Source organism: Aedes albopictus, chromosome 2 (assembly GCF_035046485.1).
Source record: "Aedes albopictus strain Foshan chromosome 2, AalbF5, whole genome shotgun sequence".
Lineage (NCBI taxonomy): Eukaryota > Metazoa > Arthropoda > Insecta > Diptera > Culicidae > Aedes > Aedes albopictus.
In genome coordinates, this window is record NC_085137.1 from 239,335,717 (window position 1) to 239,347,130 (window position 11,414).

The following is an 11,414-nucleotide window of genomic DNA, read 5'->3' on the forward strand; positions in this document are numbered from 1 at the left end:
GCATGTTAGGTAGGCGTAGTTTGTTCGAGTTTGACGTGCCTGCACCCTCCCTGGGATTATAGGGCACTGCACTGTTTTGATTTTGTATGGGATTTTGACGTTTCGTGGCCTTGTTGTTTTCAAAATTTCTGTAAGAGTGAAAGAGAAGGAGATAATTTCATGCACTGCCCTATAGGATCACTCCAATACGAGTCTATTCGGGGTCACCCTGTTGTTTTAAAAATTTCCGTTTCTGAAGGGTAGGTGCTCATTTTGACGTTCTTTCTTGTCTTTCTTCTTATCGATTTGTTTTGTTTGGATGTCCAGTCGAAAGCAGTGAAAAGTTGCATCTTGCGAAAAATTTGCATTAATATCGTGATTTTTCTACTGCTAAAACGTAAGTTTTCCACCAAATACCATGGGATGTGATGGCGGAACCATTCCCCGGCGGGACGAGTTAGTTCGCTTGAAGAAAAAACCAGAACAGGTAAATAATTGGTCAAAAGCTTGTTTTGCGTCTCACCTTTCTCATTCCATGCCACTTTCACTTACAGAAAGACAAAGATGCCGAGAGGCAGTTCCGGTGGAAACATTGCAATCTGACCCAGGAACGGCTACAGCAGCCAATCGTAATGTGCGGCCTGGGTCGGCTGTACTCCAAGCAGAACGTCATCGAGCACCTGCTGGAGAGCAAAATGCCCGATTCGTGTGCGCACATCAAATCCCTCAAGGACATCAAGGATCTGAATCTGACGGCCAATCCGGCGTACGAGGAAGCTCAGGATGACAAGAGCGCACAGTTTATCTGCGCCCTGATCGGGCTGGAAATGAGTGGCCAGTTCCGATTCGCTGCCCTCTGGAAGTGTGGCTGTGTTTTCTCCGAACGGGCGCTGAAGGAAATCAAGGACAAAAATTGTTCTGTTGTAAGTATAAACGCAAGTAAACGTATCTATTCGTTACGTCCCTTGAGCAACAGATGTTTCGTGACATCACCTTGTAACAATCACTTTTTTTTTCGGTTCCTAATTATTCGTTCCACCCACCATGCAAAACAAATGGGGTGAACAGAATTAGGAAGGAACCGAAAAAAGAACCGATTGAGATTTAGGTGATGTCATGGTATTTCAAATTGATGGACATTTCTAATCGAAAAAATAAATTTCATTTTTTTTTAACTATTTACAAAGATGTTGAGATCGAAATCCAATGTCTTCAACAAAAGTGTTGCATTTCCGTAATTTTGAGATTATCCACATAAAGTATTGAATTCAGTGTTGAGAGTTGTAAACCCCTCGCCAACCCCTGTACACGTTTACGAATCTTTTTAACAAAAATCAAATGGTCCACTGCACGAATTTATTCTGGCCTGCTTACTCTCACGCGAAATTTGACGTTTGAGCGGTGTCGGCACCGCTCAAACGTCAAATTTCGCGTGAGAGTAAGCAGGCCAGCATAAATTCGTGCAGTGGACCATAGGTTTCTGGACAGTGTTAGGTGTGATCATAGCACACCGCGCAAAAATTCAAATTTGAATTCGTTACCATAGCAACACGTTTTTCCATCACAGCAACCTGCGCGTTGCCCGAGCCTCACTCGGTCTCTTTTGTGGTGAACACTAGCCAAGTATAGACGCAATAAAATTAGTTCGTATTTTAATTAGTTTAAACCACGTTTTTTCACTGTTTCGGCTGGTTCCGAAATTTAACATTTTTGGCCGAAACACAACATTTTTGGCGACGAGGTAAAACGCAACGAGTTCCACGACAGCACAGCAGCGAAAATGGCGACAAATTCGTTTTCCGCACACGGGGAGGAAATGCAGCAAGCGATTCTGCAAATGGCTCAACTGCTCCAACGATTGGCCACGCCGACGCCGATCAGCCAGGAGAAAGTGCTAGAGTCCCTCTCCACGAACATAAACGAGTTTGTGTACGACCCCGAAAACGGCATCACCTTCGAAAAGTGGTTTGCACGTTATTCGGACCTTTTCGACAACGACGCCCGGAATCTCGACGACGCGGCCAAGGTACGTCTTCTCCTGCGGAAGCTGGATCATGCTTCACACAGCCGCTACGTGAACTACATCCTGCCCAGGCTTCCGAAAGACATCGATTTCGACGAAACGGTTTCCACGCTGAAGAAAATTTTCGGCACACCGACATCCGTTTTTAACAAGCGCTTCCAGTGTCTGCAGCTGGTGAAAAACGAGGCCGACGACATCATCAGCTACGGTGGGAAGGTAAACCGTGCTTGCGAGGAGTTCGAGTTCGAGAAAGTGAACATCGATCACTTCAAGTGCTTGGTTTTCGTGTGTGGTCTCAAGGCACCACGATACGCCGATATCCGAGCACGACTTCTTTCCCGCATGGAGGGCGAGACGGCTGATGCACCAGTGACTCTCCAGACGCTCATCGACGAGTTCCAACGACTGGTCAATCTAAAGGCGGACACGACGCTCATCGAAAAACCATCAGGTTCGAAGCAAGCCGTCCACGCGGTCTCGGAGAAAAAGGAGCACCAGTCTCAACGTCCACCGAAGCCGAAAGGTAAGCCACTTCCATCCACACCATGCTGGCAATGCGGTCAGGTCCACTACGTCCGTGACTGCCCGTTTTCCGACCATCGCTGCAAGACATGTGATCGTGTCGGTCACAAGGAAGGTTACTGCGGCTGCATCAAGAAATCACCCGGCGGTGATTCCAGCCCAGCTCATCCGACCGCGAAGAAGCCTGCAAAGAAGAAGCAAAAACATTACGGCGGTTCCAGTTCTCAAACCCGAGGAGTCTCCGTGGTGAACCACATCGCAAACTGTTCCAGGAAGCGAAGATTCGTGACGACAACCATCAACGACGTCACCACGTCGCTGCAACTGGACTCCGCAAGCGACATCACGGTGATCTGCGAGCAGACCTGGCAACAGCTGGGTAAACCGGAAACGACACCTGCGTCGATCGATGCAGTCAACGCATCCGGTGAGCCACTGGGGCTCATTGGCGAGTTTCAATGCGACGTCACGCTTAACGGAACAACGAAACGTGGCAAATGCTTTGTCACGTCCTCCCCTAACCTCAACGTTTTCGGCATCGACTGGATCGATATGTTCGACTTGTGGTCGTTGCCATTCGATTCGATCTGCAACAGCATCGCTTCGACGACCAAGCCAGCTTTCGACGATGAAGTCCAGAAGCTCCGGAGCGACCATCCGGACGTGTTCGACGACTCGCTGGGGCACTGCACCAAGACGAAGGTAAAGCTTTTTCTTAAATCTAACGCAAAACCAGTTTTTTGTCCAAAGCGCCCGGTTCCATTCAACACCACTCCATTGGTGGACGCCGAGCTCAACCGTCTCGAGTCGATGGGAATTATCTCTCCTGTCGATTTTTCGGAGTGGGCTGCTCCGATCGTCGCCGTCCGTAAGCCCAATGGACGTGTTCGCATCTGTGCGGACTACTCGACTGGACTGAACGATGCGTTGGAAGCCAACAACTATCCTCTGCCGACGCCGGAGGAGATTTTCGCCCAGTTGGCCGGAAGTCGCGTGTTCAGCATTATCGACTTGTCTGACGCCTACCTACAAGTCGAGGTGGACGACGATTCGAAGAAGCTCCTAACCATCAACACGCACAAAGGGCTGTTCCAATTCAACCGCCTCGCTCCAGGGGTGAAATCCGCACCAGGGGCATTCCAGCGGTTGGTCGACGGCATGATTGCCAACATTCCAGGCGTGCGCTCCTTCATCGACGACGCCATAGTTTTTGGTGCTACCTGGGAGGAACACGCTAAGTCCCTCAACAAGCTGCTGACTCGGCTGGCGCAGTACGGGTTCCACGTCAAGGCGGAAAAGTGCAAGTTTTTCCAGACTGAACTCGGTTATCTGGGTCACATCGTGGATCGTCATGGCATCCGCCCAGATCCAGAGAAGCTGCAAGCCATCGCCAACATCCCAGCACCAACCAACGTGACCGAACTACGCTCGTTTCTCGGGGCCGTCAACTACTACGGTAGGTTTGTGCGCAACATCCACGAGCTACGTCACCCGCTGGACCAGCTGCTGAAGAAAGATGTCAAGTGGCAGTGGAACGACCGATGCCAGCAATCGTTCGAAAAGTTCAAAGCGGTTCTGCAGTCCGAGCTGCTGCTGACACACTACGACCCGACGCTGCCTATCATCGTTGCAGCAGACGCCTGCAACACCGGCATTGGTGCGGTGATACTGCACAAATTTCCGGACGGCAGAATGAAGGCAGTTCAGCACGCTTCTCGCTCGCTCACACCAGCCGAGCAAGGTTATGGTCAACCGGAGAAGGAAGCATTGGCTCTCGTGTACGCGGTGACCAAGTTCCACAAATATCTGCTGGGACGCCACTTCACCCTGCAGACAGACCACAAGCCGCTACTCGCAATTTTCGGCTCGAAGAAGGGCATACCGTTGCACACTGCCAACCGACTGCAACGTTGGGCGCTGATTATGCTGAACTACGATTTCGACATCCAGCACATTTCCACCAACGATTTCGGTTGCGCCGACATGCTATCCCGGCTCATCGATCGGACCGCCCGTCCGGAAGAGGAATACGTCGTGGCAGCAATCAACCTGGAAGAAGACATGGTGAGTATCGTTAACGACTCGCTAGACAAACTTCCAGTCTCATTCACAGCGTTACAACATGCGACGAAGGAGAACAAGGTTCTGAAATCGGTGGCGAGTTTCATCGAGAAAGGCTGGCCACGCGACTCGAAGTCGGTCAACGATCCGGATCTCTTGCCGTACTACAATCGGCGGGACTCATTCAGCATCGTCAATGGCTGCGTGATGCTACACGACCGTGTGGTGGTTCCTGACCAATTCCGGATGAAAATCCTGAAGCAGTTCCACCGAGGCCACCCAGGAGTGGTTCGCATGAAAGCAATCGCTCGCAGTTTCGTGTACTGGCCCGGCATCGACGACGAAATCGAGGAGTTCGTCCGCAACTGCAATCCCTGCTGCGTAGCTGGCAAAGCGCCGGTCAAAACAACCCTCGAATCCTGGCCTGCACCGTCGAAACCATGGTCCAGAATACACATCGACTACGCCGGACCTGTCGATGGCGTGTATTTCTTGGTCGTGGTGGATCCATTCTCTAAATGGCCGGAGGTTTTCGCTACCAGGACGACAACAGCGAATACCACTATGCGCCTGCTCTCTGAATCCTTCGCTACTTTTGGCATACCGGAAACCATCGTTTCGGACAACGGTCCCCAGTTCGCCGGACACGAATTCCGGACATTCTGCCAAAGCCTAGGAATACAGCACCTTCGGACAGCACCGTACCATCCGCAATCCAACGGGTTGGCGGAACGATTCGTCGACACGGTCAAACGGAGCCTTCGCAAAATCCGTTCGGGGGGAGAATCACTGGACAGTGCACTGCAAACGTTTCTGCAAGTGTACCGTACCACTCCGACCAGCGACCTCGACGGAAAATCCCCGGCAGAAATCATGTTCGGTAGGCCAATCCGGACAATTTCGTCACTCCTACTCCCGCAGTCCGAATGCTACAGTCCATCGTCAAGCAAACCTGGAAAACAAAACGAAGCGTTTAACAAGAAGCATGGTGCAATTGCGAGGATTTTCGAACCTGGTGACTCAGTCTATGCTCAGGTTCATCAAGCAAACGCCTGGCAATGGGAAGCAGCCACCGTCATCGAGCGCATCGGGAAAGTCAACTACAATGTTTTCCTGGTGGACAGACAACGTTTGATCCGGTCACACGCGAACCAATTGAAAAAGCGTGCGGCTGATCCAGTCCGTACCCTTGATTCCACACCGCTCTCCGTCTTCGTGGATGAGTTCGGACTATCCTGTCCGACACCGGTTCGTCATCCACATCAAGGCCCGCGACCGGGTAATCCAGCAGTTCCCGCTACGCCCGAACCAGATTCTGGCGACTCGGAATACTTTTCTGAGTCCGGTTCCGAAGAAGCTGCAGCTCCGCCACCGAATGTAAACAATAACAGACCGAGACGGACAACACGGCTGCCAGCGAGATTCGAGCCGTACTATCTCAGCTAAAGGGGGGAGATGTTAGGTGTGATCATAGCACACCGCGCAAAAATTCAAATTTGAATTCGTTACCATAGCAACACGTTTTTCCATCACAGCAACCTGCGCGTTGCCCGAGCCTCACTCGGTCTCTTTTGTGGTGAACACTAGCCAAGTATAGACGCAATAAAATTAGTTCGTATTTTAATTAGTTTAAACCACGTTTTTTCACTGTTTCGGCTGGTTCCGAAATTTAACATTTTTGGCCGAAACACAACAGACAGTTGACAAATCCAGCAAACGCCCTATTTAGCAGTAAAAAAATTGAAAACTTAGACATTTTAAATGATTTTTAAACCCTTTTTCTAACTGAAATTTGAAACTTCTGTCATTGCAGTGCCTTACTCCATTCTCTGAGGAAGACGTTGTGGTACTGAACGGAACAGAAGAGGACGTCGATCTGATGCGAACTCGCATGGAGGCCAGAGTTGCCCGATTGAAGGCTGAAAAGAAGGCGAAGGCGGACAAAAAAGCCAAATCCAGAGAGCAGTCGCACGTTGCAACGGCTACAGTTACAGCAAGTACCAGCGAAAAAGATGCAGCAGAAGCTGGACCTTCAAAACCGGTCACGACGGGAAAGCCTTCAGGAAGTACATCACTGAAACCAATTATTCCGAACAAGAGGGCCCTCATCAGTGACAAAATTGGAGACGACCCAACGTTCAAAAAGTCCAAACAGGATTATAGCGTGGCCAAAGACCCCAAAGCTACGGCGGTCTATAAGTCGCTTTTCACGAGTCATGACAGTGAGAAGGACCAACAAAGGGCACATTGGGTTACTTACAATCCGTTTTACAATTGAAATCTATGTGTAATAACATTAATTTTAAACATTTCTATAATTTCTGAATGATAATGAAGGTATCAGGCTAATTTGAATAAATCACCATAAACAAATAACCTGACAAGTTTTTTGCATCAAATCCAAATAATGTATTCCTACATTTTGCACTACATCGTTCAGGACATAATCGTGTTACAGCGCGATCAAAAGAAATTTCTCCCCATACTAAATAGTGCACGGGTGGGTGAGTGTCAGAAAAGTCTAAATTTGGCCATATGAAATATGTGCATGAATTTTTGATGGTCTACTCCATTCCATTGTTTTGATGGTTAAATAAACAAAACAGTTTAAATTTCCGTGGATAGAATAACAGTTCAATCGATAAAGTGACAGTTCGCCCCGAACAAAAAAATTTCCCCATACAAACTTTAAATGCATTTTAAAAATAGTTCCCGGGCAGCTAAAATGATGAAATTTTGGATTTCGACTAATTTTTGGACGGAGATTCCGATTATGTAATAATCTGGATACCCCTAATGCTACACAGCAAAAAATAATGTAATGTCCCTCGATGTAATTCATGCTGGTGTAATAAAAACCGATGTAATCACGATTTTTAGATGCAAAATCACATCAATTTGATGTTAAATTACATCGTTCTTTAAATTACATAAAAACAAAGTCACACTTTCCCTTTCCGTTTAACCTGTGTAATATTTGCATCGAAAAATGTTAATTATTACACCGAAATAGCTGCAACCAAGTGGTTACGACAAAGTTGTGTCAAATTACACAACTTTGATGTCATACCGCATTCGTTCATGATGCAATATTAAATCTCGCAACACTGCATTGATTGTGTTGTGATCGCGATCGGCCGCAAGCAAGCTGCCATTTTTATTTTTTAGTTCTGCGCGAGTGACTGCAGTTTTTCTTTTATTTTATTGATTTTGACTAGGATTTTGGTAAGTTTGTTCATAGATTCGGCAAAATATATCAAGTATAACATATTTCTCTTGTAGGTAAAGTGAACGTTCGTGAGCCATGCTATGCATAGCAACCAGGAGATTTTCGACGGGCGAGCCGGACGAACCAATGCATTCGAAGCTGCATTGAATTTCACGGACACGGAAAACCAGAGAACAGATTGACGATCTGCCGCGAGCAAACTGCATTTACCGCATTGGCATTATCACAAACGCAGACAGGAATGGGCCAGACAAGCGGAGGAAATACCGCTAAGAATAGTAAGAAATCAAAGCTTGTTTTTCTCAGAGATGGCGCCACCACATTAAAAGTAAAATCATTTTTCTTGTATGGACAAATCGTTGGCTTGCACTCGTTCCGCATCGCAGCGATTTTTGCTTTGAGGCAAAAAGTTGCAAATTAGAAACAAAATCATTATCCCTACGCGTTTCTTCTGGATTCATTGCAGCAACAGAGAATGGATCACTAAAATAACTAAAACGGCCGCTATGAAATGAACAGATAGCGCCACCGTAGCCTTGTGTGTTTGACGTAACTCGACTGCTGTCACTGTGTTACCGTCCATATACGGTGGCGCTTTTGTTTTGATGCGGTGAGTAGCGGAAAAGTCGGCTTTAATGATCCATTGATTACATCACCATACAAATTTCAAGTTGTTTACTTCTTTTTTTCTGACTGGCATTTTCCACCCGTGTTGCGCATGATGTTTCGAGTGGATAGGTACCAGGCGGCGCCGCTGTATATGTGAAAAACACATGGAACACGAGCGCCGTCTATGATTCCGTAGCGCAAACTTTTCTGCTTGTTTACACTGTTATCACGTTTAACGCATTTATCAGAAAAGCGCCACTACCGGCACGTTAGCATAAGCGCAGCTGCTTACTTCCTATTGCTTTTCTTTTCGGTGAAACGACTGTCGCACGGATGCCAACGGCTAGTGGCAGAAATATGTGGTGGACTGCTGATGTTGTCCCCGTTCTGCATGACGGTTGGGAGCAGCAAAGAGGCGGTTCGATTTTCCTCACAACTGAGCAGATCGGCTAAAAAGAAGTTGTTCCTGTTGGCCGATGCCTCAGGTTTCCTGTATGGCTCCTCGAACGTCATCGCATTGATAGCCAACTTAGTGCTTTATTCACGGATCACGAAAGAGCTCTGTGTTTATGATATAAATAGGACCGAAACAGGATCCCCAAGGGCGTCTGCACCGTTACCTACACCAACCTCTTCCCGTGCCTCTTCCAAAACCAAAACTTGAAATGCTGACCGTTGTCCCTAGTGGCAAACAAGCAGGTTCAAAGAGCCGTGAGCTGGATGTTCGACACTACATACCACCAACGCCAACGTCTGGGATTGAAAGCTCAGACTGATTTCTACCAAGCGTAACTGGTACGTTGGCGAGAGGGAGAAAAGTGAATCCTAATATTGGGTTTCTCATTAATGTTTAGACTACTGTGATAATTTGAGAATCCACTTAATCATCATTTCCAAGCGAAATTTCACACTAATCAAACTTATTTTGTTTACCTGACGTGCATCCGACGCCCCTGTCATGAACTCAACCAAACTTGTGCATGCCAGCCGCTGCGAAGTCGTGTGCGAAATTCAACTGTGATGATAATGAATTTCGGCCGAGTCTAAATGGGTGCAAATGTCGCAATAATCCAGGTAATTTTAAACTTATTTCCATAATTACGAAATTGAATTTCTCATTAAGCTTCTAAAATTAAACTGATTTCGGCGATACAAAAACGTATAAATCGGGGGAAAGCATACTTTGGCACCAGCCAGTGTTTCGACGATCATTAAAAAAACCTACCGATTTGCCATGATATGATTATGTTATTCCTCCAAGAGCATTTCTATAGAAGACTCTGTCTTCAAAAAAGATTCCTTTCTGTGATTTTCCCAGAAGAAATTTTCTCAGAGATTTCTCATTTCTCCAAGATGAAATTCTCCGGCGATTTCGTCCAAGAGGAATTATTCACAAATTTTCCTTAAATTCACAAAAAATACAAAAAGAAATTCCTCCGGAGTCTCCTTCAAAAGAAATTCTTCAGACTTTTAGAGATTCTTCGATCAACGATCACGATCAAATCTGACTATACATGTCAATGGTTGCTCCTCCGTGATTGATCTGAGCTGGTACCAATTGCACTGAGATCCAAATGAATAAGGGCTGGGACTCTCCACTTATTCTCAAAGTGCAATTCTAGCAGCTCATACATTTTGGATCAATAACGGCGCCGGCCACGTCCTTATAGTCAGTTGGGAAGGGAAAGGATGTTAGAGTGTGCTGGTTGTTGCTACTAAAGACCGAGATCACCTCTGCATCCCCACAACCAGCACGGATTGAGGTATTTGTCAGACGGAAAGGATGGGAGATCTGGGAGTCACCGTTGGGTCGGTGATGCGATCCATGGATAGGGGGTTATTTATAGTGTTCGTAAGGTGATAGATTGTGTGGTAAATGAGGTGAATAAGGTCAAGCGGCACAGCACGCTTTGGTTACATAACTTTAGGCGTTATTATACACTGTGCTGTGAGTGGAAATTGGAAGGGAGGGAAACGACTTTTTTACAATTCGTTTCTGGTTCTAGCGATTGCTATGAACATATGAATATACATGAGTTGTATATGTAGAGAAGAGAGAGAGAGAAAGTGGATAGAAAGATACAAAGTAGGATGAAAGGGACGGGCCAGGGATTGAACCCATGACCTTCTGCATACGAATCAGAAGCGGTAGCCACTAGACCACCAAGCCCGTCCCTTCAGACTTTTAGAGATTCTTCAAATAAAAACTGTTTCAAAGATTTTCCTACAAAAACAGTTCTTTAAAATCAATTTCGAACATTTTTCTAAAAGATTTTGTTCCGGAGATTCTTGCAAGAACAATTTCCTCCAAGAGATTATGCAAAGAGATTTTTTTCGGAGGTAGGTACCTCCAAGACGTATTCTTTCGTAGAGTTTTTTTTTCAAAGATAAATTCCCTTGGAGATTCTTCCAAAATTGCATACATATATACATACATTTATTTGCTTAACATCAATTTAAGATAAGACATCCCTGGCCTGATCATGGGGATTGTCGACACTAAAGTGCAAATAGATCATTACATATTTACAATATAATAATTCTTCAGTGAATATATCACCTTTACAGCACTTTAGTACGCCTCTAACGATCCAGCATGGATCGGCTGCTTTCAGACAAAGTATTAAATTCAAAATAATATACTTTATGAACATAAGGTACCGCCAGGGCTTAGTAGATTTTAGCTTTTTCCTCTTCGTCTCAAGTTGAAAGGTCGATTTTTGACCAATCTTTGCTGTTTATATTTACCTCAATTACATCCATTTGCTCATAATATTTCATAATATTTAATAATATTACTTCAAACATTTTTCTTTTGTAAAACTATTACTTCTAATCGATTTTTGCGAAATTTTGTTTCTATAAACTTAATCAATAAGGGATAAATAAACAGTAAAGCAAGAATGTTTTGGATCGCTGAACAAGAGTTTGGCTCATTTACCTATGGATCGTTTCGGAGGCTTAGTCTCAGTTTCAGGATATGATATTTGG

General features: G+C 45.9%; 1 protein-coding gene across 1 annotated transcript; it reads left to right on the forward strand.

The window, feature by feature from the left end:
• The first annotated feature begins 272 nt into the window (after positions 1-272).
• On the forward strand, positions 273-6,959 carry LOC109420080 (replication termination factor 2). The gene is made up of 3 exons (XM_019694383.3): positions 273-466; positions 534-902; positions 6,399-6,959. The coding sequence occupies exons 1-3, from the start codon at positions 398-400 to the stop codon at positions 6,861-6,863; spliced, it is 903 nt and encodes a 300-aa protein (XP_019549928.3). The 5' UTR covers positions 273-397; the 3' UTR covers positions 6,864-6,959.
• The last annotated feature ends 4,455 nt before the right edge of the window (positions 6,960-11,414 follow it).